Raw genomic sequence first — 25,579 nt, forward strand, 5'->3', positions numbered from 1 at the left:
AAAAAAAAAAGATTAGATAGGGACAGTGAGCTTATGTTAACAGAGAAGGAACAGCGCAGAAAAGAGGGTGATAATTGTTGTGTAACTCAAAGAATGTAATCAATGTCACTGAATTGTTCATGTAAAAAATTGTTGAATTGGTGTATGTGCTATTGTATATATTCTTAGCAACAACAAAAAGAAAATAAATGATAAAAGCATTAAAAAAAAAAAAAAAAGAGGAAGCCTAGTTTCAGAGGGTGCGGGGGAAGGTAGAATCTCCACTGAGTGGTTTCCAACCAGTCTGGATGGGACTGGTGAAAGGAGATGGATATAAGACTCTTAACGGTTCAGTAGTGAATAATTAGTATCAGGACTGATTGCGAGTGTTGCAAATATAAAGGTAGACATTTTGTAACAAAAGGAGGGGAGTGGTTGATCTTGCAGTCCAGGAGCAGAGGACCCTGGGACCCATCAAGGGAGAAGAGCAGAGTGTGGTATCCTACCCAGAGAAGCAGGGGCACCAGAGATGGAGGCAGAGACAATGATGTGGAGAGATGGAGAGGTTGGGGGCTCTGGAGTCAGGGAGGGAGAGGGGCTGTGTGCTGACCGCTGGGGACAGGCTTGCAGGATGTACCCTTTGGTTGTTTAAATGATTATATATATTCTTGAGTGTTTCAGTGTACATCCAAAAAAAAACAGGGAATGAAAGCAAATGCTGTTAAATGATGATACATGGAGTGGATCGTAATCATTGCAATGAAACAAAATACGATAGGATGAATGTAAAGTTAATGTTCTGCCATGTAAACTGTCACTCAATTCACAATGAAAACAAAACAAAATGTTGCCAGGTATAGTTTATTTTGGTTTGTTGTCTAGGTAAATAGTATCTTTACCTAGTGCATGTGCTTTAAAGCGGTTACAAGATCTTTATGTATATTAAGTGATAATGCTTATTCATTAATATGTATGTTCCTACTGGAAAAACACAGTTTCAGTGTATTTCCTATGCTTTGTTACATCAGTTAAAAATGTGGCAGAATATGTATTATTAAGCAACATCTGGTTCAGAGCCTAACACATAGTAGCACTGAAGTCATGTTTATTAAATTTAATTAAAGATTCATATGTTTCTCAAGGTTCACTGAATAGTTGCTTCCTTTCACGGTGGTCTCACATCTGAAACATGGCTACAGACTGGCTGGGCAGCATTGTGTCCATCAACTGTGGAGACAGCCTGGGTGTCTATCAGGGGAGAGTGTCAGCGGTGGATCAGGCCAGCCAGACCATTTCTCTGACCCGGCCTTTCCACAATGGAGTCAAGTGCCTTGTGCCAGAAGTCACATTCAGGTGAGTGTGCTGACTGATGCCTCCATTTCCAACCTGTGACCTCTGGAGCTTGAGCCCCTGGATCTGATCGCCAGTCTTCTCTTCCATAGGACTGCTTTCGACTAGGGCCTTGTCAAGATAAGATTTTAGTTTTAGGTCTTACCGTCCAGCTGCTGTTCTTAGCAAAGACATTTTGTCTTTTTTAACTTTTGGCTAGTGATTCAGGGTTTATGAAACCTTTTCTTATATTTGTTGTGCACACAGTACTGTTTAAATGGGTCAATTTCAGATTAATCTTTTTTTTTTTTGTCTATTACACTTTCAGATTTTCTTTCTCAGTTTCATAGTAGTTATACTTTTTCTCTTGTAAGTTTTTCCTATTGAGTTTTCCTCCCTGCATAAATGTACCATTCTTTGTAGATTTATAAAATAAATTATTCCCAGAAGCATACTGTAGCCCATAGCTACCCAAAAGTATTTTTCTTAGTATTTGCCAGCAGATCTCAAGTTCATTTGTCCTTACATCTCTACACCGCTTTGGCAGATCACCTCCCTTCCTTCTGTTCCTCTTTCCCTGCAGGCTCCCATGGGAGCAGCTCTCTGTGGATTTAGGGCTCATCCTAGCACCTGCGTTTTGTATGCTGCCCCTTTTGGCCTCCTTTGGGACTACTGCATTCCTTTTGCACTTTCAGTCTCTTTCCTCTTCACATTCTAACATCCCCAGATCACCTTTTCTCTTAGTTTCTGTGATACCAGTTCTACTTTTCTTTTTTTTTTTTTTCTTTCCTACTCACCTCTTCCAAAGTGAGGTGACGTGACCCAAAAAAATGTGGGAATCATCAGACAATCTCTTTGATATCCCATGCGAGTAAATTACTAAACAATACAGAAACTGCTACAAGCATATATTGACAGAGAACTTTCAGAGGTTCAAGCCAGATTCAGAAGAGGCCATGGAATGAGGGATATCATTGCTGATGTCTGATGGATCTTGGCTGAAAACAGAGAGTACCAGAAAGATGTTTACCTGTACCTTATTGACTATGCAAAGGCTTTTGATTGTGTGGATCATGACAAGTTATGGACAACATTGTGAAGTATGAATATTCCTGAACACTTACTTGTGTCATGAGGAATCTGTACATGGGCCAAGAGGCAGTTGTTCGAACAGAACATGGGTACACTGAATGGTTTAAAATTAAGAAAGGTGTGTGACAGGGTTTTATTCTTTCACCATACTTATTCCAAAAGAACCAATAGATCTGTTTTGGAAGAAGTGCAGCCAGAGTGCTCCTTGGAGGCCAGGATGGCTAAGCTTCGTCTCTCCTACTTTGGACATATTGTCCGGAGGAAACAATCGTTGGAAAAGGATGTCATGCTGGGTAGGGTGGAGGGTCAGAGAAAAAGAGGAAGACCCCCAACGAGATGGATCAGCCAGGTGGCATCATTGATGGACTCAAGTGTGGCAGTGGTAGTGAGGTTGGCCCAGGATCGGACATTGTTTCGTTCTGCTGTGCATGGGGTCTCTATGAGTCGGTTCCGACTCGATGGCACCTGACAACAACAACATACTTATTCAACCTGTATGCTGAGCAAATAATCCGAGAAACTGACTTATATGAAGAAAAATGTGACATCAGGATTGGAGGAAGACTCATTAACAACCTGCTATAATGCAGATGATACAGCCTTACTTGCTGAAAGTCAAGAGGACTTAAAACATTTACTGGTGAAGATCAAAGAGCACAGCCTTCGGTATGGATTGCATCTCAATGTAAAGAAAACAAAAATCCTCACCATTGGACCAATAAACATTCTTATCAACAGAGAAAAGATTGAAGTTGTCAAGGATTTCATTCTTCTTGGATCAACTATCAACACTCGTGAAAGCAGTAGTTCAGAAATCAGACGACATAACTGCATTAGGCAAATCTGCATGCTCAAGACCTTTTTAAAATATTGAAGAACAAAGATATCAGCTTGAGAACTAAGGTGAGCCTGACCCAAGCCATGGTATTTTCAATAACCTCATATGCATGCGAAAGCTGGACAGTAAATAAGACCATAGAAGAATTGATGCTTTTGAGTTATGGTGTTGGATGAGAATATTGAAAGTACCATGGGCTGCCAAAATAACCAACAGATCTGTGTTGGAAGAACTGCAGCCAGAGTGCTCCTTGGAGGCCAGGATGGCCAAACTTCATCTCTCATACATAGGACATATTGTCAGGAGGGACCATTTGCTGGAGAAGGATGTTTTATTTGGTGAGGTGGAGCGTCAGAGAAAGAGAGGAAGACCCCCAGCGACATGGATTGGCAAAGTGGTAATCCATTGGGTTCAAGCGTGGCAACAATTGTGAGGTTGGCCCAGGACCCAGCAGTGTTTTGTTCTGTTGTGCATAGGGTCGCTGTGAGTCGGTACCGATTTGATAGCACCTGACAACAACTCACCTCTTCAAATTGATTAACTCAGGGTTGTAGCTTTAGTTCTTTTACCAAGTGTATTCTCTCTACACTGTCTTATGTGTACCATATTATACATTGAAACCCCCTCCCCCATCTATATATTTAATTATTATTTACCTGCAGATTTCCTTTAACGGTCTACCCATTGTTGGTAACTGATGACACCTTCCACCCAAGTTAGAAACTTGGGGACCATCATATATACTCGCTTGAATTCTCATATTCTGTTTGTCACCAAGTCCTGTGGATTCTTAATGTCTCTGGACTCCAGTCTCCTCTCTCTCTTCCTGTTATCACATGTTCTGTTCAACCCCTCTTAGTTTCTTCCTTAATCTTCTGTTACCCTGCCTCTAGTTTCTTTACCTTCCCTACATTTATCAGAAAATGCTAAAATGATTAAATCTAGTCTGTGCTTGCCTCTGCAGCCGCCACAAATATCCTTTCCTTTAGTAATACAATAATGCTACAGCTCCTCAGGTGAGCCCCACATTTTCCACTTTCTTTCCATCCTTGAGCCTCTGCCTTTGCCCTGTCCTCCTTTGCTTGGCCAACTCTTATGTTGCATACACCTTCATCAAAGTAGCTTGATGTTCTGCTTCTGGGCTCTCTAGTCCCCTGTGTATACTTCTGTCGTAGCATGTAACACTTTTGATTATCCATTTGTCTTTTCCCCTGACCAGACTGTGAGTTCATTATAGATGTGTATTGGTTTTCACTCTATATACTCTGTTCCTAGCTGAGGAGTTAGAACATAATATGTACTTTATACCCATTGAGTGAGTGGGGAAGTGAATGAATGGGGGAAAAAAATCCATAAAGTATTTTGGACATCTTACGATGATAATGATAGTTTTGTTGTTAATGATGGGCCAGCCCCTTGCCAGTTGAATGTGTGTAGCTAAGCCCTGTCTCTGGTGGCTCTGCCATATTTCCTAGTTTCTGCAAAAGTGTTAACTAGTTGCTACTGATCCCAGCTTCATCACTGTTATCACTATTACTGTTTTGAGATTTGGATTCTTATGTATTTCAGGGCAGGAGACATTACAGAATTAAAAATTCTGGAGATACCAGGTCCTGGAGAAAACCAACATTTTGGAGATCTTCACCAGACAGAATTAGGCCCCTCTGGTATTGGGTACCAACTGGGTATCAATCAGAATGGCATGGGCAAGTTGCTCAAGAAACCGACGTCCTTCAGCAGTGCTCCTCAGAACATCCCTAAGAGGACAGATATGAAGAGCCAAGATGTCGCCATTTCCCCCCAGCAACAACAGTGCTCAAAAAGCTATGTGGACAAGCACATGGAATCCTTGAGTCAGTCTAAAAGTTTCCGTCGTCGGCACAACTCTTGTAAGTAAGATCATGTTGGTATTTCTTCTTTACCTGATGTTTCAGGGCTTTAAGATCTTCTCCACTGTTGTTGTTGTGAAGTACCATGGAGTCAGTTCTGACTCATAGTGACCCTGTATAGGGTTTCCTGGGAGCGGCTGAGGAGCAGCTGAGGAGCTAGAAGTGCTGACCTTACAGTTCAAACCGACCTTGTGGTTCAAATCGGCCTTGCAGTCCAGAGCATTAACTCAGTGCCACACCAGGTCGGTTCCAACCTATAGTTATCCAGTATAGGGTTTCCAAGTAGCAACTGGTGAGCTTGAACCACCAACCTTGCAGTTCAAATGACTTTGCAGTACGGCACATTAACCCACAGCACCACACCTCTTCTCCACGTTGTTGTTGTTGTTAGGTGCCATCGAGTTGGTACTGACCCACATAGTGACCCTATGCATAGCAGAACGAAACATGAAACACTGCCCGATCCCGGGCCAACCTCACTAAATGGATAGTTTATTATGCTAATAAAAAGACACTGACAAGGCTTCAAACTAAAGGGTGATTTACTCCAGCTCTATTCCCTCAGGGTATTGGGGGACAGGAAATAAACTATTAGAGTCATACATCAATTTCCTCTCCTCTCCTACCACTTCCTGTCTTTCAAATAAAACCCATGAACTGTCTAGAGCTCATTGAAACTGGCAGTGATGTTTTCTCTCTGGTAAATGAGGGTGGTAGTGATGACTAGGTGTGAACCTGCAGCTGGGGGCTGTGCTTGGGGGTTCTCGAGTAACTTTTTCTTATTTGTCTTCCATCTTTAGTTAGAGGGGAACTGGCCCAGAAATCTCGTTTATCTTTTAGTCTCTGACAGACTTGCAATCTTAAGCTTGCTATATTTACTGTTCCTACTGGAACCTCAAGGAAAATACATACTAGTGTGTATTGGTACCCAGTTTTGTCCATACTGAAATGTTGAATATCACTGCTGATCATAGAAGCATATTAATTCACTAGAATCTCTTGTGGCTATCATGAATGTTCTTTTAAAAAATCATTTTAAAGTGATAGATTATTCTAATTTTCTTAGGTGATTTTGTTCCCAGATTTAGTGGCAAAATATGTTAGAAATGTTTAATGAGTCTTCATTGACCCATCCATGTTAGGTTATAAGCTTAAGTCATGGTATGGCAGAATTTAAAGTGAACTGGGTTTCTCTCCCAACTCCTCATTCAAAGAGTTTTCAACAGAACTTTCTGGAGATACGTCTGGATGCCATTGTCAGCTCTCTACTATCATCCTAGTGGCCGGTATCCCTGCAGATAACATTGTAGTGTGTTCTATGAATTGTCTTAGGTTGTACACTTTAAATTTTGGAATTGTGTGATTTAAGTGAATAAACTATTGAAATTTAAAAAATAAAAAATATATATATTTCAAAATATATCTGAGTTAGTGACTGAACAATTGAGACTGAATTGAATTGTTACCTCTCTTTCTTTTCTGTCTTTGCAAAAGCTAGAATACTGAATAGAACAATCACTCTGTGTTCAGCCTTCAACTATCTCTGTTTTACTTTGTTTCTTTAAAAAAAAAAAAAAGCTGAACTTTTTCTTTCCCAAAAATAATATTGACCTGCTTTTTTAAAAAATAGTTATCTCCAGGATGCAATATATAACTTTTCATGCACTTTGGAAATAACTCTTACTAGCATTTTATATACTGGTAGTTCCCAACTTACAATTTGAGTTACATATTTTCAATTTATGTATCTGAGTTATGATGAACTACACTTACCACCATGTTTGTGCGTATGTACATTTTGCCGTTAGTAATCTGTTCAGCACGAAGTGTTGTGTGTAATTTGTGATGTTATCCTCCTCAGATGTTCACGCTCAACTGTTCCGTGTTACAGTTTACCACTGCTGTATAGCAGGAAAAAAATTGGTACTCAGCTTATGTCATAACTGATTTACAATTGTTGGGATGGAATTCCGTCGTAAGTTGGAACTCCCTTTATTATTTTTTATGTATTTCTCTTTGTGTGTTCATATTGTTACTATAAAGTGGGGTAGAATTGTAATACTGTCTTATAATTTGTTTTTATTATTTAATAATAAATATTGAACATTACCTGTGAATTTACTTTTTGTATGAATGCACTACAATTTTTTTTTAAATGAACTTGTGATTTTAGAGCAGTTTTAAATTTACAAAAACATTGTGAAAGTAGAACTGGGAATTTCTGTATGCTCCACAGTCAGTTTCCTCTGTTATTAGCGTCTTAGATTAGTATAACTAGTCAGTAGCCATAACATTATTATGAAATTGAAATCTGTGTCTTTTATCGTCTTCCTCTGAAACCTGTCCACCACGGGTAACCCTGCTGGTATTTAAAAGACCAGTGGCATAGCTTCCAGATTCACAACAACTCATAAGCCACCACAGTACAACAAACTGACAGACGTGTGGGGGTCAGTGGTATGGATTGCAGCACAATGTAAAGAAAACAAAAATCCTCACTTTTGGACCAATAAACAACATTCTTATCAACAGAGAAAAGATTGAAGTTGTCAAGGACTTCATTCTTCTTGGATTAACTATCAACACAGAAGCAGCAGTCAAGAAATCAAACAATGTATTCCATTAGGCAAATCTGCTGCACAAGATCTTTTTGAAGTATTGAAGAGCAAAGATGTCAGCTTGAGGACTAAGGTGCGCCTGACCCAAGCCATGGTATTTTCAATAACCTCATATACATGTGAAAGCTGGGCAGTGAATAAGGAAGACCATAGATGCTTTTGAGTTAGTGTTGGATGAGAATATTGAAAGTGCCATGGGCTGCCAAAAGAACCAACAGATCTGTGTTGGAAGAAGTGCAGCCAGAGTGCTCCTTGGAGGCCAGCATGGCCAAACTTTGTCTCTCATACTTTGGACATATTGTCAGGAGGGACCATTCACTGGAGAAGGATGTCATGTTTGGTAAGGTGGAAGGTCAGAGAAAGAGAGGAAGACCCCTAGTGTAAGATGGATTGGCAAAGTGGCAGCATCAGTGGGCTCAAGTGTGGCAACAATAGTGAGGTTGGCCCAGAATCAGGCAGTGTTCCGTTCTGCTGTGCTTAGGGTCGCTATGAGTTGATACCAACTCGATGGCACCTAACAACATGTCTTTTATATATGTTTTCTAAAGTTTTGCCTGACATGCCCTTTTTTTGTTCCAGTATCCCATCCATCATACCACATTACAGTAGTAAGCTCTAAAATTTTCTCAGAGTTTCCTTGTTTTTGATGGCATTTGTAAAATACCCCTTGGTTGTATTTGTCTGATGTTTTCCTTATGATTAGACTGCAGTTAGGTGGTTTGGGGAAGACGGCATCAGAGGTCAATTGTAATTTTTGTCCCATTATATCACGAGTTTATTCCGTCAACATGGTTTTTGACCTTATGCTGCCGACCTTAATCACCTACTGAGATAGTGTAGTGTCTGAGTATTTCTTGTAAATTTACTTTTTGTATGAATGCACTAGAATTTTAAATTTTAGATCAGTTTTAAATTTACAAGAAAATTGTGACGGTAGAACCATGACGGTAGAACCAGGAGTCTCTGTACTGTAAAGCTACTTTCCCTCTTTTCCATACTATTTTCTTTTTAAAATTATGTTAATATTGTTTTTTGTTTTTATTGAGAAAATTTATATAAGAAAACATTGGCTATTTTAAGTGTAACATTCAGCGTCCAGTGACTGTCATCATACTATACTTTCTGGAAGGCAGTCAATATGTACAGTCACATTTCAGGAATGGGGAGTTATGCTCCACCTCTGTGTGAAGCCAAAATATCAACATCAGTGGTTTGGAATTCTTCTGCATGGGGCATTTATCTCCTCTCCCTATTCATTTATTTATTATCACGTGACGTTAAGGGACCCATTATATGGATGCACCATTTTATCAAGAACTTCTTGGTTGCCTTCAGTCTTTGGACTGTTATAAACATATGTATGTAGGTTTTTGGTGTGGAGGTAAGTGTTCAGATCAGTGGAGTAACTTAAGTGCAGTTGGTGGTGGTTATGATAGGACTGTTTGTGCTCTGGTTGTTTGGATTTGTTTGTTTTTCCCATCACCAATTATAACAACTCTCTTTAAAGAGTGCAGTTTACTCCAAAACATAATTTATTTGACCTCTGTCAGATCACCCTGATATACTAAAGAGTGGAGTCACTCTGTAAAGTACTACTGTTGTTAAATGCCGTTGAGTCAGTTCCAACTGTGTGACACTGCTTAGAGTATGTTGTTGTTGTTAAGTACCATGGAGTTGGTTCTGACTCATAGTGGCCCTGCACAGGGTTTCTGAGGCTGCAAATCTTTATGGGAGCAGAAAGCCTCATCTTTTTCCCGCGGAACAGCTAGTAGTTTCGAACTGCTGACCCTGAGGCTCACAGCCCGATTCGTAACCACTACGCTACTAGAGCTCCTTAAAGTATGTTGTTGTTGTTAAGTGCCATCGAGTCAATTCTGGCCCATAGCAACCCTGCATAGGGTTTCCAAGGAGCAGCTGGTGAGGTTGAACCATGGATCCTGTGGTTAAATGACTTGGCAGTCTGACGCATTAGCCCACAGCACCACACCAGGACTCCTTAGAGTATGGGTGGAGTTTATTTAGTGTTTACTGTTTGGTCAGTTCTTTTTTCTTAGATTTGTTGACTGTACATAATGAGACCAGGGATGGTAAAATGCTGTTCTATTTCAGGGAACTTTTTCTTCAATCCTGATAGTGTGAGAAATGTCTGTGATCTGGGAATTTGACTATGAGGTGCAGCTTAGAATTGGTTTCTGATCAAAGTTGGAATATTGATCTATCCAGCGAATTCTAAGATGTGTAGAAAGGTCTGTCAGAGATCGATTTGCTTAGCATTTATTCCACATTTTAAGGATTCTGAGGAAATTATAGGCTTTGTCTTAGCACATTGGTAAATGCACATTATCAGTGTTTTCCTCATCAGTGAAAGAAAAAATGTTGTTAAATGCCATTGAGTTAGTTCCAACTCATAGTGACCCTTTATAGGGTTTCTGAGGAGCGGCTGGTGGGTTTGAACCACCAACCTTGCAGTTTACAGTCCAGTGCTGATCCTATAGCACCACACCAGGACTCCTTAAATGTCTATAAATTCTTAGGATTTTCCCTGGTATGTACCTTGGTATGATTAGTAGAATATACTCTCCCTTCAGTGTTGGCCTTTAAGTGTTCTTTCAGGTTAGTAATGAAAGAGTTGCGGATTTGTTCATTCTAGTTACCTGACCAGTGGTGATGAGAAATTTAGCACAGATTTTAATGTCTTGTTTTGGATGTAGGTCCAAAGGATAGTTCCTGTGACTGTGGTCATTGAACTGACTGCTTGGACTGTTTGTGAATGAATGAATATTAGTGACAGGGGACAAAGGGAACTTGAGGCCTGCTAAGGATAGAGGTCTGTGTGTGAATGCATGTTTATCAAGTCCCATGGCAGAATGAAAAATGGTAACCACTAGGGGCAGGTTCAGGGTATGTTGTCAATTGCTGTCAAGTTGGTTCCAACTCAATAGCAACCCTCTATAAGATTTCCAAAGAGTGACTTGTAGGTTTGAACCACTGACCTTGAGGTTAGTAATCCAATGCTGCCAGGACTTCAGTCATTGACTGTTGTTAAGTGCTGTCGAGTCGGTTCCAACCCATAACAACCCTGTATAGGGTTTCCAAGGAGCAGCTGGTGAATTTGAACCGCTGACCTTGCTGTTCAAGCCGACTTTGCAGTCCAACGCATTAACTCACAGTGCCACACCAGGACCCCGGTCATTGGCAATATACAGTTAAATAAAAATTAACATGCAAGTAGATAGACGTGGTTCTGTAGGCCAGACTTTGTCTCTCTACTCAGCACTGATTTTCCTTCTTCCCGTTTATTTATGGAGCTGGAGAGAAATGAAGAAATAGAATGGAAACTTTTCAATTAAGAGGTGTTGACTATTATATTGTTTCAGCATGTTGTTGTTAAGAGCCATCTGATTCATAGCGACCCTGTAAAAGGTTTCTAAGAAGCAGCTAGTGAGTTTGAATTGCTGATGTGGCGGTTCACACCGACCTTGCAGCACCATTATCCTGCAGCACCACACCAGAACTCCTGTTTCAGTGTTGTTAAGTGCCGTTGAGTCCATTCTGATTCATAATAACCCTGTATAGATAGGGTTTCCAAGGAGCGGCTGGTGAGTGTGAACTGCCGACTTTGTGGTCCTGGTGCATTTTATCCCACAGCGCCACGCAAGGATTCTTCATGCCTTTACAATACCACCATTTTTGATAGCCAATGTCTAAATTACCCTTCCCTATCAACCTGGAGAAAGCATGTTCCTTAATAGGAAGAATCTTCCATTCTGATTGGAATTGTGAGGAACTGCATCCATAATCAGAAGTCCAATCCATCAGCTGTAGCAATAAGACACTTGCTCACTGGACTTAAGTAGTCTGTTTAGTCTAATAGTGATCCTACCATCTGAGATCAGGAATTATTATTTGTAAAGTTCATTATTCTACTGAAGTTCTAAGGAGCCCTTGTGTTGCAAATGATTAAGCTGTCGGCTACTAACTGAGCATTTGGTGGGTCCAGCCCACCTAGTGACTCCCTGGGAGAAACACCTGATGATCTGCTTCTGTAAAGATTTTAGCAAAACCCCCTTCAAGACAGTTCTCTGTACAAACTAAACAACAGCTGAAGTCCTTCGTTGTTGGTTATGTGTCCAACAGCATTGAAAACTCCAGTACTGCTCCTGAAGCCCAAATTTATGGGTCCAGAATTTGGAAGTTAAGGTCCCAGATACTCTTAAAGCACCTTCTCATGAATCCCATTGAATCTGGCACTAAAATATTTGCAGCTTGACCTTCGGGTGCCCTTTAGCGTGCTAAGTTTAGGGCACAGTTCCCCTTTACCATATGTGTGTGACAAAAACCAATAAACAAGTGGCAATGAGGGTTACACAACAATGGATTTGTTACATGGTGTTCTGGCCAAAGGGCCTCTGTGCCAAACACTGGCAGCCAAGTGGCACAGGAAGGTGGCCAGTCTCCAGTCTTAACACATGTCTGGCCCTTGTAATTGGATAGTAAAGAAATCTGGGAAACATTGTTATCTCTTCCACGGGAAGTGCTTTTCTCTCTTAGTGGCTGAAGGCCAGTTTAATAGAGAACCGGACCCTGTAGGCTGAGTAAGCCAAGCACTGAGGCACCTTAATCACCCAGGACTTTCCAATGTTTGTATTAAAGTATGAAGAGAAGGAAGATAAGAAACAACTAAGCATGTTAGCTTGCTTTTCTCTCATTTACTTTATATACCCTTCTCTTTCTCTTGCTGACCTGTGATGTCAGTATATCCTCTTGGCTTAATGGGTATTTTTTAGACTCTGCTTTCCTGACAGTGTTTGAAACTTAGCAGTTCCTTAGTCACATGAATGAATGGAAGATCCTGCATTCAGAGAAAGCGCAAGAAAATATCCAATAGGCTCTAAGACACAACTCTGGGTTTGGTTGGAAATTATGTTTGTTGTTGTTAGGTGCCGTCCAGTCAGTTTGGACTCACTTATGCACAGTAGAACAAAACTTCCTGATCCTGCACCATTCTCATAACTGGCGATGTTTGAGCCCATTGTTGCTGCTCTTGTATCAGTCAGCTCATTAGAGGGTCTTACCCTTTTCGCTGATCCTCCACTTTGCAAAGTATGATGTCCTCCAGGGGACCAGTCCCTCCTGACAACATGTCCTAAATGAGAGATGAAGTCTTGCTATACTGAATTCTAAGAGGCATTCTGATTATACTTCTTCCAGGACAATTTGTTTGTTCTTTTGGCAATCCGTGGTACTTTAATTATTCTCCAAATTCATAATTCAAATGCCTCAATTCTTTGGTCTTCCTTATTCATTGTTCAACTTTCACATGCATATGAGGCAGTTGAAAGTAACATGGCTTAGATTGGTGCATCTTAATCTTCAAATTGACCTCTTTGACCCACAACTCTTCTGATCTTCTGTCATTAGTGTCTCTAACTTCAGGTGGGATATACGCAAGGTTATGTTTTGTCTCTCTTGGACTTGTTTTAATTTTTTTCAGTTTTAGCCTTCTTTTGACTGATGTTAATGAATTTATCCATTGTCTCGTCTCACAAATATTAGTTTGATTCCTGTGTCCTCTAGCTGGTGAGGTCCACATTATTAGTTGGCATTTATGTTATTGAAAAGAAAAGGTATTTGCAATGAATAATTCGTTGGCCTTGCAAAATTCTATTGTGCCATCTCCAACAGTATTTCTGTCACTAAAGCCATATTTTCCAACATCTGATTCTTCCTCTTTGCTTCCAACTTTTGCATTTCAATCACCAGTAATGATCAGTGCATCTTAATTGCATATTTGATCAATTTCAGATTGAAGAAGGTGGTAGAACTCATCAACTTCATTATCATTGGCTTTAGTGGTTGATGTATAAATTTGAATAATAATGATATTAACTGTTCTTCCTTGTATATATATATAGATATTATTCTATCACAGAAAGCAGTGTACTTCAAGGTAGACCTTGAAATACTCTTTTTGACTATGAGTATGATGCCATTCCTCTTCAATTTGTTATTCCTAGCATAGTAAACCATGTGATTGTCTGATTCAGGATGACCATTTAAGCTTACTAATGCCTACGATAGGGCCTAGTGTGGTGCTGCAGGTTAATTTGCTGGACAGCAAGGTTGGTTTGGACTTCGAGATCGGCAGTTCAGACTCACCAACTGCCCCTCAGAAATCCTATACAGGATTGCTATGAGTCAGAACCAACTTTATGACACTTAGCAACAACTGCATTGTCTAGGATATTGATGTTTATGTAGTACATTTCATTTTTTACTATGTCAAATTTTCCTAGATTTATATTTCGTATTATTCCACTTTCTGATTACTGATGGTTCTTTACAGCTATTTTTTCTCAGTTTGAGTTTTGCTCTATCAGCAAATGAAGGTCAATAAAACTTTGTTCTGTCCACGTCATTAAGGACAACTCTACTTCCAAAATAAACTGCCTTCCAAGCTGAGGGCCTCATCTTCTGGCACTATATCACAGTATTCCACTGTTCATAGGTTTCCTGTGGCTAACCATCCAGAAGTGGTCCGTCTTTCCTAATCTGGAAGCTACTGAAACCTGTCTGCCATGGGTGACCTTGCTGATTTTTAAAATATCAGTGGAATAGCTATCAGCATTACAGCCACAAACTGACAGAAGAGTGCTGAAGTCCTATGGCAGAGCCAAAATGATAATCTGTAGAGATGGCATCATTAGGGACAAATTTAAGGCATTTCCTTGTATAAACCCTGTTAATCTTTCAATGAGGGAACTGTGTCCACATGCTGGGAGAGAGATTTACAACTAGTCATGGTTGCTTACTTTTTTATCGTGTGCATTTTAATTGATCTTCATCATGTGACGTGATAAAAGTGGTGGTAGTTATGTGCCTTGGAGTTGGTTCTGACTTATTGCAACCTCGTATAGGGTTTCTGAGGCTTTAAGTCTTTATGGGAGCAGAAGGCCTCATCTTGCTCCTAAGGAGCAGCTGGTTGATTTGAACTGCTGACGTTGTGATTAGCAGCCCAACTTGAAATCCACTGTACAACCAGGGCTCCTGATAGTTGCTGTTGTTACATGCTGTTGAGTCGGTTCCTACTCATAGCAACCCTGTATAGGGTTTCCAAGGAGCGGCTGGCGAATTCGAACTGCCAGCCTTGCAGTTCAAACCAACCTTGTAATCTAGTACTCATCGTATTTTACTTCACTACCAGGACTCTGGGTTCCTGATAGCTCCTGATAAAAAGTGCCTACTACTTATTAACTAGTTTGTTTGAGTTTTTTTTGACTGGAGCAAGATGTTTTATTTCCACACTGCAACCTCAACCTTCTACCCCCACTGCTACCCATATGTTTCTGAACAATTTCTCACTGATATTATCAGCTTAGTGTTTCAATTAGAGAGTAACTAATGATCCTATATGAAGGCAAGGTTAGCAACCCTGTGAGTGGTCTTTTACCTGTGTTCTTTATGAAGTCTGAATTGCCTGCATTGTTTTGGGGTCTTGGTTCATTTCTGTTTCTTCTGGCAGCTGTTTTGTGCCTCTATGTACTCCTTTTTAGTACTATGTCTATCCTTTGTCCTGAGCTTTTTTCTTGGTCTATCACCTGTATTCTGGAGCTGAGGTTTCATCTAAATGTAGATGTTTTCTTGTCTTACTGCTTTAATACTGTCTTCTTCCCCACTGATTAATTTCTTCATCTATTATTGTGAGAGATCCAGGATAGTTCCATGCCAGTTCATACTGGACTTGACTGGACTCATTTTCTCTGAAACCCTTGCCTAATACTCCCTTTTGTATTATTGCTGACGGCCTTATCTTCCTGTCTTTTCAGTCACGCAATAAACTTGGCATCCTACTTGATGGCACCCTTTCTTTCTCATAGTTGATCTCAAGTTGCCTTTTCTTGTGTAACTCTTTATACTCTTAATTCTTGTGTGTCTGAGTTTGGAGGGTTGTTTGTTGTTGGTTTTTGGTGTGACTTTTTATTTCTTCATTCAGCTGAGATTCGTGTACTTATGGTGGACCAGGCATAGTACTGGGTAACAAATATGAATGATGTGGCTCTTGCCCTCTGTTATCTTGCAAACTCTTTAGGGAGTTAATGCAAGAACACAGATAACTACAGAACAAAGGAGGTAGTATGGGTAAGTGCTAGGTGAGCAGCACCCACACAGCTGTAAGTGGTCACAGGGGAGTGACTGTTAAGTTGGCTGTATTTGGACTGAGTCAGTAACAGTAAATGTGAGAAATAGCTTAAAAGCTTAGCAACCAGGAATGTGTAAATGTATGATGTGATCTCTACTGAATGGCTAAGCATACGATATAATCTATACTTTATAAAGACATAAAATAATTATGAAGAAAGAAAATTCTCCTAAGGAAGAAAGTAGGATACAGAACTTCATAAGCATAAATGTAATCCTTTTTACTAAAATATGTCAAGATATGAAGTGATTATCTGTAACTTTCTGTGTGTTTTATGCATTTATTAGCAATGAACATTAACAAAATGTGACTGTAGAAAGCAGTACTTGTTTTCTGTTGCCTTTCATTCCCTTCTTTTACCATTAATTATGTTGTTCTGACTGTGGTTTCTGTGTGCTCCTTTTCTGGCCATGATCTTCTCTCTTAATTCTTTAACTTTGCCTAGGTCTTGTAGAGTTATATCTATTCTTGCTTCTACATTTTTGTATGTGGACCTACTGCCATCAAGTGAAATCCAACTCTCCACCTCATGGTGCCCCTATAGGACAAAGCGAAAGTGCTCCTTAGAACTTCTGAAACTGTGCATCTTTATTTTTTAACTTTTTATTATGAATTGAGTAAAGGTTTACAGAGCAGTTTTACATGTTTACATCAGTTTTACATTTAACAGGCATGTGCTTTGCTTCATTGCAATGATTGTAATCCCCTCCATGTACCATTAGCTAACTATTTACCTCTATTCACTTTCATGCTTGTATTCTTCCTTGTGTCTACTGCTACCTGCATCTTTCCTTTGCCAACTTCCCTCTTGTATAGTGCCTGCCCAGTCACCCATATAAACTTGTTTATCCTCTGTCCTGTGAATAATTCCCCCACTAACCATCATAGAATGTTTGTTTTATCAAGAAAACCTTTACTTACCTTTTTACAGCAGTAGGTATCATACAATATTTAACCTTTTGTGATTGACTAATTTCACTCAGCATAATGTCCTCCAGGTTCATTCATGTTGTGAGATTCATTGTTATTCTTCAACATTGGGCAGTATTCTATTGTGTGTATGTACCGACGTTTGTTTAACCATCCTTCTGCTGATGGGCATTAGACTGTCTCCGTCTGTCTGCTATTGTGAGTTGTGCTGCACTGAGCATGAGTGTGCAGACATCTAGTTGTGTCACAGCTCTTAGTTCTTGAGGATATAGACCAAGTAGAGGGACTGCTGGATCATACAGTATTTCTATTTCCAACTTTTTGAGAAGGAAAAAAGCTGTACTGTTTTCCATAGTGATTGCACCATTTTACAGTCCCATCAGCAGAATAGGAGGATCCCAGTCTCTCCATGCCCTGCCAACATTTGTTGTTTTTTTGCTTTTGGGGACACTGCTATTAATGTGGAAGTAAGATGATGTCTCGTTGTTTTGATTTGTATCTCTCTAATGGCTAGTGTAGTGGTTACCAGTCAGACTGCTAATCCCAAGGTCAGCAGTTTGAAACTTCAGCCATTCAGTGGGAGAAAGTTGAGGCTTTTTGCTCCCATAAAGATTTATAGCCTTGGAAACCCTATGCAGAGTTGCTATGTATCGGAACCTACTCATGGCACACCACCACCACCATCAGTGGCTACTGATGGAGTTCTGGTGTAGCACTGTTGGTTAATGTGCTGGACTGCAAGGTGGGTTTGAACCGCAAGGTCAGCAGTTCAGGCTAACTAGCTACTCCCTGGAATGGACTCAACAGCACTTAACAACAATGGCTACTGATCGTTGGCATTTCTTCGTGTTTGTTGGCTACCCAGATGCCTTCTTTGGCATGGCATGTTGTTGTTGTTGTTAAGTGCTGTCAAGTCAGTTTCAACTCATAGTGACCCTGTATAGGGTTTCTGCAGAGTGGCTGGTAAGCTTGAACCACCAGTCTTGCGGTTCAAACTCACCTTGCAGTCCAGTGCATTAACCTGCAGCACCACACCAGGACTCCTTGGTGTGACATATGAAACTGTAAATCTTTAAAGAAGAGACAGCTCATCTTTCTCCCTCTGAGTGGCTAGAGGGCTTGAATCAATGACCTTGTTATTAGTAACCTAATGCTTAGCTCACTACGCCAGCAGACTTCCTTTATATGTCAACTAGTGTGGAATTTGACAGATCAAAGTTCAAATCCTAATTGAGACATTAATTAGCTGCATAAATTTGGAGCCAGTCACTTAATCTCTTACCCTTAGCTTCCTCATTTGTGGAATGACCATTTAATCAGGTTGTTTAGAAGAGAAACTGAATAATGTATATTTTAAAGCCTAAGATGCCAGGCACATAGGTTTTGCAGTAAGACAAATAGTGAAGTCTTTAGTGTCTTATTTTCCTCTAGGTTAATAAGTGGCTATAGACCATAATAACCATTGTGAAGTATTTGTGCTTTTATAATACCTGATAATAACTTACAGTACTATGAGAATTAATGAAGTAGTCTTTGTTAAAAAGTTCATGGTAAATGTTAAAGTGCTACATAAATTATATCTATATTGTGAGTAATTAAAAACATTACTCAATGGCTTAAATGGTAAAGAAGTTCTAACACAGTGAGTCCAGAGGTTGGATGTTTCCAGGCACAGTAGAATCAGGTCTTGATCCTTGTTTTAGTCAGACTGTATTGTGTGTGTTTGCTTCGTCCTCTGATAGTAGCTGGTGCTAGCAGTTCCATGTTACTCATCCAGACATAACATCCTTCAGAAGAAAAAAAAAAAAGACCGTCTTTGCTAGTGTATCATGCTTAGCAGGGTTTCTCAATCCTGTACCATTGACGTTTTAGCCCAGATAATTTTTTCTTTGGGTGGACTGCCTTGTAAGTATATTATAGGATACTTAGCAGCATCTTTGGCATTTACTGAGGAACCCTGGTAGAACTATGGTTAAAGTGCTTAACTACAGTGGTGCAGTGTATGACTCTTCTAGCCATAGTCTTGTAACTCCAATCAAGTGACTGAATGGGGCTGTACAAATAGCTTATATAGAACTTTAACATGGGGATTTGTCAGTTTTGCCATCCCACGGGGTTTTTAATGACCCATCTCAGAAGTAGGAAGGGGACTCTCACTGCCATCAAGACAGAAGAACCAGGAGTGGAGAGTGTCTTCTGCTCGACCTTCTCAATCCAAGAGGCGACTGTGACAGCAGAGGAGCAGCCACAGCAGAATCAAGAGCCAGAGCGTGAGTCAGAATGGTGGGTTTCCCAGCCCACAGAGCAAGAAAGCTGAGTGCCGAGTGCCTGGAGATGGGTGGCTCGCCTGGGGGGCTACATTTGCCCACCCACAGAGCTATAGCTACGGGCCTTTAGGCTGATGCATGTGGCGCAGCGAATGCCCTTTGGGGCATTCATTGGCAGTGGTAAAAGAGCTGTGTAACATTGTCTGAGTAGGACAGAGGCTTAGGGACCAAAGGCTGAGTGATTGAGGACCATAGAGAGGGATTCCTGCAGGCATGGCTGAAGGAGACTGACCTGACCAAAAACTGTGTCCTGAGCCTTCCTGATCCTGGATTGTGACCTTTGGCACTGGAGGGTAAGTATGGCAGACAGCCACAGGGTTGGCAGTTCAACCCACCTGCTACTCTCAGAAACCTACAGCATTTAACAACAAGAGCTTCCCTAAGAAACCCCATAATTAGAATATCAGCGTGAGTTCTGTGTGAATGTTTTGGGAGGGAAGGTTGGTGTCAGCATTGGGAAAGAAGGTTAGAGGGTGGAAGAATTTCTGACCTCTGTCTCATAGGAATAGGCCTTGGGCTGGTGTTGAGTTTGTTGACCTTCCTCCTGGTGAGTCTATGGAAATTAGACCTATCCCACATGCCTATCAGCAACGAATTGAAAGGAGCCCTGGTGTGGCGCTGCAGGTTAATGCACTGGACTGCAAGGTTCGTTTGAACCACAAAGTTAGTGGTTCAAGCTCACCAGCTGCTCCTCCAAAACTCTATACCGGACCACTATGAGTTGGAATAACTTGACAGCACTTAACAACAACAACAGCAATTGAAAGGTTGGTTGTTTGAACCTACCAGCCACTCTACAGGAGAAAGATTTGGCCATCTGCTTTCGTAAACGTTTATAGTCTTAGAAACCCTTTGAGCTTTCTGTGAGTTGCAGTTGACTCAGTGGCTCTGGGTTTTGGTTTGGTTTGGTTTGGCTTACACCCCCTACATGCCAGTAATACCTTCTCACCAGTTGTGATAGCCAATAATGGCTCCAGACATTGTCAAATGTTTCCTGAGGAGGCGTGGGGAAGGATCTCCCCCTTTAAAGAACCACTGGTTTTCAGGAGTGAGGAAATTTTTATTAGAACTACTGCAAGATCTCCTCCCCAACACTCACTCAATCATGTCTTGGTCAATAGTGTTCCACATGCCCATACTTAAATCACTTATTGGCATGAGCACTACTGTGATTAGTTTAGGAATTAATCAAGTCCCTCAAGTGGAGTTCAACCAGCCACCTCTATACCATGTGGCAGAGATAGGAAGGTATCTATATGAACAAAAACTGGTGTTATGTTCCGAGGCCGGAGGCATCTGGGTGCTGGATAAGAAATAACAGGGTCACTACAAGGAACAAATACTGGCTCTAAAACTGCTTATCTGTGACAATTGTCTTTTGACAGTGCCATGAAAATGCAGGCAATTTGACTGATATTGCTAGGTACCATCGAGTTGGTTTCAACATGTATATAATAGAATGAAACACTCCCTCACAAGTACTGCTTTGTTTAAGACTGTTGTTGTGACCACTGTGTCAGTCCATCTCATTGAAGGTCATCCTCTTTTTTGCTGACCCTCACTTTACTAAGCATGGTGTCCTTCTCCAGGAATTGGTCCCTTCTGATAACTTGCCCAAAGTACATGAGACGAAGTCTCACCATCCTGGCTTCTAAGGAGTTTTCTGGCTGTGCTTCTAAGATAGATTTGTGTGTTTATCTGGCAGGTCATGGTCTATTCAGTGTTAGTTGCCACACCATAATTCAGAGGCATCAATTCTTCTTCAGTCTTCCTTATTTCTTGTCCACCTTTCTTTCGCATGCATGTGAGGTGATTGACAATGCCATGACTTGAGTCAGCTGAAGCTTAGTTTTCAAAGTGATATCTTTGATCTTTAACATTTTGGAGAGATTTTTTTACAGCAGATTTGTTCAGTGCAATACATCATTTGATTTGACTGCTGCTTCCATGGGCAGTGATTTTTGTATCCAAGCAAATGAATTCCTTAACAACTTCAATCTTTTTTCCATTTATCATGATGTTACTTATTGATGCAGTTGTGAGGATTTTTGTTATCTTTACATTGCGGTGTAAGCCATGATGAAGGCTGTAGTCTTGATCTTCATCAGTAAGTGCTTCAAGTCCTCTTTACTTTCAACAAGCAAGGTTGTGTCATCTGCATATTGCAAGTGGTTAAGAGTCCATCCTAATGCTGCATTCTTCTTCATATAACCCAACTTCTCGAATTATTGTCTCAACATACATGTTGAATAAGTATGAAAGGATACAACCCTGATGCACATCTTTCCTGGTTTTAAACCACACAGTATTCCCTTGTTCTGTTTGTACCACTGCCTCTTGGTCTATGTACAGATTCTACCTGAGCATGATTAAGTGTTCTGGAATTCCCACTCTTAACTTGTTATGATCCAAGCAGTTGAATGCCTTTACATAGTGAAACATAGGTAAACATCTTTTTAGTGTTGTCTGCTTTCAACCAAGATCCATCTGATACTAGCAGATTACCTTGTTCTACATCCTCTTTTGAATCTAGCTTGAATTTCTAAATGTTCCCTGTCAATATGCTACACCAGGACTCCTGCTATTTATATTTATTTATAAGCTATTAGGGCTTCAGAAGGAGTCTTGGTGTGGCGCTGTGGGTGAATGTGCTGTACTGCTAAGTCAGTTTGAATTGCAAGGTTGGCAGTTCAAGCTCACCAGCCGCTCCTAGGAAACCCTATACAGGGTCTTTATGATTAGGAACCGACTTACCAACAACAGGGTTGCAGAAGTGATCTAGAATGATAGTAGGGTTAAGTGTAACCTTAGGTGAGGACTGGGATTTATTTTTATTGTTCACCATTGAATCACCAGCACCTAACACAGTTCACAGTATATAGCAGATGCTTTACAAATATTTTTTGAATGAATGAGTATAGAGAAATACTGGTCAGAATACTCTCATGCATGCAAAGCTATTTCGGATTCAGTGAGCAGTTGGCATTGATTATAAATGCAGTTGATGCAGTGAAGAGACACATGGAGACAACCCCAATACTTTTATTTCTAATAAGTAGCAAAGGAATTATGTTGTTGTTTAGTGCCGTCGAGTTGGTTCCGACCTGTAGCAACCCTGTATAGGGTTTCAGAGGAGCAGCTGGTGAAGGAATTGTACTTTGGCCTAAATAGTTCCTTAAAATAAGTATTAAATATTTGATTCATGTTGTAATATTTCATTAGGTTTCTTATACTATGGATTTCCATGACATTGACAAGTCTTGTTGCTTATCAGCCAGCCATTATTCATCATCCCCAGGGGCTCACTGTTCCTCCTTTACGCCATCATTATGCCCTGAGGTGGAGTCACTTTTCTATCTGTAAACCTTAATCCTGGGATGAACTGGCTACTTGGATTCCTAGGTTGAAAAAAGTAGAGGCATTTCTTATTCTGGAAACTAGGCTACTGTAAACACTAGACCGCAAGGTCGGCAGTTCAGATTCGCTAGCCGCTTCTCAGGAACCCTATACAGGGTCACTGTGAGTCGGAATCGACTCAACAGCACTTAACAAATACCTAAAACAGTCCCTGGCATACAGTTTACTTTCAAAAATGTTTTAAATTTTTGTTGAATACTATAATATTAATGTTTTTATAGTTGGCATGACAAGCTTACTAAGTTCTTTGCTGCTTCTTATGTTCCATTCCACTCTGTTAGGTTCTGAAACACAGGCTTTTAATCCTTTGTCAGTAATCAATGAGCAGTGGTGGTTGTGTGCTATCCAGTTGACTGATCCACAGCGACCCCGTGTAGGGTTTCCTAGACCATAAATCTTTACGGGAGCAGAAAGTCTCATCTTCTCCCGCGGATCAGGTGGTGGAGTCAAATCGCTGACCTTGGCCTTGCAGTTAGCAGCCCAACTCATAACTCATTATGCTACCAGGGCACCTTCAATGAGTGGTAAATTTCCTCTTTTTTTGCTTAAAAATGTTGCCCTCACTTTTGAATGATTAAATCAGTTGTCATCAAGTCAATTCCAACTTATTAGCTACCCCATGTTTGTTAGAACTGTGCTCTGTAGCATGGTGAGCAGCTGATTTTTCAGAAACAGATTGCCAAAAATAAAAATTCCAGGTTGTTTTCACTCAGCACTTTGAAGATACTTTGATATTTTGGCTTCTGTTGTTGCTTATGGGTGTCCTGGTGGCACAGTGCTTAAGCACTTGGCTGCAGCATCACCCCAGGACTCCTTATGGCTGAGGGAAATGCTAAGATACATTTAATAACAAAGGAAGGAGACTTGCAGGAAGCTATAGTGTCATTAGAAAATTACCACTTCTGTCTTGGTTTAACAGCTGATGAGATCAGCTATACCTTGGTGGAAGGAGCTCTGTAACATAGTGGTTATGAGTCGGGCTGCTAACCCGACTCAGCAGTTTGAAACTACCAGAGGTTCCATGGGAGAAAGATGAGGCTTTGTGCTCCTGTAAAGATTTACAGCCTCAGAAACCCTACACAGGTTGGAATCGACTCCTGGCACACCACCACCATACCTTTGTGGTACTGTAGGATTAGCCCTGACAGTTCAAACCTACCAGCAGATTTCCAGGAGCCAACTGAGGCTTTCTGCGCCTATTAAGGTTTACAACCTCAGAAATCCTATACAGGATTGTTAGGATTCAAAATCAACTCCATGATAGTGAATTTGGTTTATATAATAGTTTTTTGTCATATTTTATTCAGCATTTCTAAGTATTTGGAGTATTGATGAGTAGGAGTAGGGGCAGGGTCTGTCTGGCTTACATTTGGTATTGCCACTGTATAACCAGTCTTTTTACCCATTTCAGGAAGTGTTGAAACTGTCAGGGTAAGATGACTCAGTGTCTAACAGTTCTTAACCAGGTTTCCTTTAAGAAAAGAATTGATCTTTTGAGATTTCATATGGTACCTTTATTTTGTCACACTCCTAGTGTTTAGTGTTCAAGTACTCTCCCAGAAGACAGTTTTCCTATTCACCTTGTGTTCCTGCCTTACTGGGACAGTTGGTCAGCATATATGATTCTATACCTAAATTTTATAGTTGGGCTGACATGTTTGGATCGATTTTCTATCTGGAACTACTGTGAGGTTTAGCAGCTAACAGAATCATAATACACACATTTCTTGTTCTGGTATCCACAGCCTTCTGCGATATTGCAATGGAGTTCCTCATCTTGACACACAGGGAACAAATGTGAAATAGCTTGGTCTTGGCAGTACAAATTTTGCTTAAAAATTAAAAATTTCCAGAAGGATTAGCTAGGAGCATACAAACAAAGCTGGAACTGTTTTCCCACATATCTTCTGTTTAAAGGCAACTAATGGATCCAGTGAGTATTTGCTCAGAAGGGTAATTGGAGAAGCCAGAGAAGTCTTAGCAAATTTATTGACCAACTACTTAGCCGCACTCAGCGGAGGTTCATCTCTTTAGAAAATGTTTTCTTGATTATTTTCCTAGAATCCAGAGTTCACTATTCTTTTACGTTATTTTAATGCTAAAACAGTTTATGGTTCTCAATCAACAGGACAGTACCTTTGTCTTTTTGATCACCTGCTTGGTAAAAACAATTTAGCCACTTCTCATATACCTTTTTACACATAATTGATTGACGACCACTACCATAGTGGGAGTCCTGGTGTGGTACTGTGGGTTAATGCACTGGATTGCAAAGTCATTTTGAATGGCAAGATTGGCAGTACAAGCTCACCTATGCAGGGTCACTATGGGTCGGAACCTACTCGACGGCACTTCACTACAACAGCCTTACCTTGTTGTTGTTGTTGTAGTTGTTGCCGTTGATCAGTTCTGACTCATGATGACCCCATGTGTACAGAGTAGAATGGCTCCATAGGGTTTTGCTGTAGCCTTTTGGTAACAGATCACCAGGCCTGTATTCTGGGTGGTTTCAAACAGCCAACCTTTCAGCTAGTAGTCAACTTCTTCATGGTTTGTGCCACCCAAGGAACTGCTCTATGATAGTTATGTGTATTAGCTATGAGGCATAACATTTGTAAAGATTAAATAAACATGAAATAAGCTAGTTTTCTAGTAATATTTTATTAATGGTTCAGAATATTTTTTGTTTACTGAACACAATATTTGGCTAAAACAAGGGAATCAATTGTGAATCATTGTTTTTTGTTTTGTTTTGTTTTTATTGTGAATTATGTGATAGTTTACATGGAGAACACCAGCTTTACATTCATCCTATCGTATTTTGTTTCATTGCCATGGTTACAATCCTCTCCATGCATCATCAAACAACCAAAGGGTACACCCCACAAGTCTGCCCCCCAGTTGTCAGCACACAGCCCCTCTCCCTCCCTGAGTCCAGAGTCCCCAGACACGCCATCTCT

The 25,579-nt window shown here is 40.5% G+C and overlaps 1 protein-coding gene across 1 annotated transcript in view; it reads left to right on the forward strand.

The window, feature by feature from the left end:
* The first annotated feature begins 1,134 nt into the window (after positions 1 to 1,134).
* Positions 1,135 to 25,579, forward strand: part of EDC3 (enhancer of mRNA decapping 3) — a 54,446-nt gene continuing 30,001 nt past the window's right edge. Inside the window, exons 1-2 of the mRNA XM_006866485.1 lie at positions 1,135 to 1,332; positions 4,808 to 5,127. Of these exons, the coding sequence (XP_006866547.1) occupies positions 1,169 to 1,332; positions 4,808 to 5,127 (484 nt within the window). The 5' untranslated portion in view covers positions 1,135 to 1,168. The remainder of the gene's footprint in view (positions 1,333 to 4,807; positions 5,128 to 25,579) is intronic.

This window comes from Chrysochloris asiatica, unplaced genomic scaffold, assembly GCF_000296735.1.
Source record: "Chrysochloris asiatica unplaced genomic scaffold, ChrAsi1.0 scaffold00092, whole genome shotgun sequence".
Lineage (NCBI taxonomy): Eukaryota > Metazoa > Chordata > Mammalia > Afrosoricida > Chrysochloridae > Chrysochloris > Chrysochloris asiatica.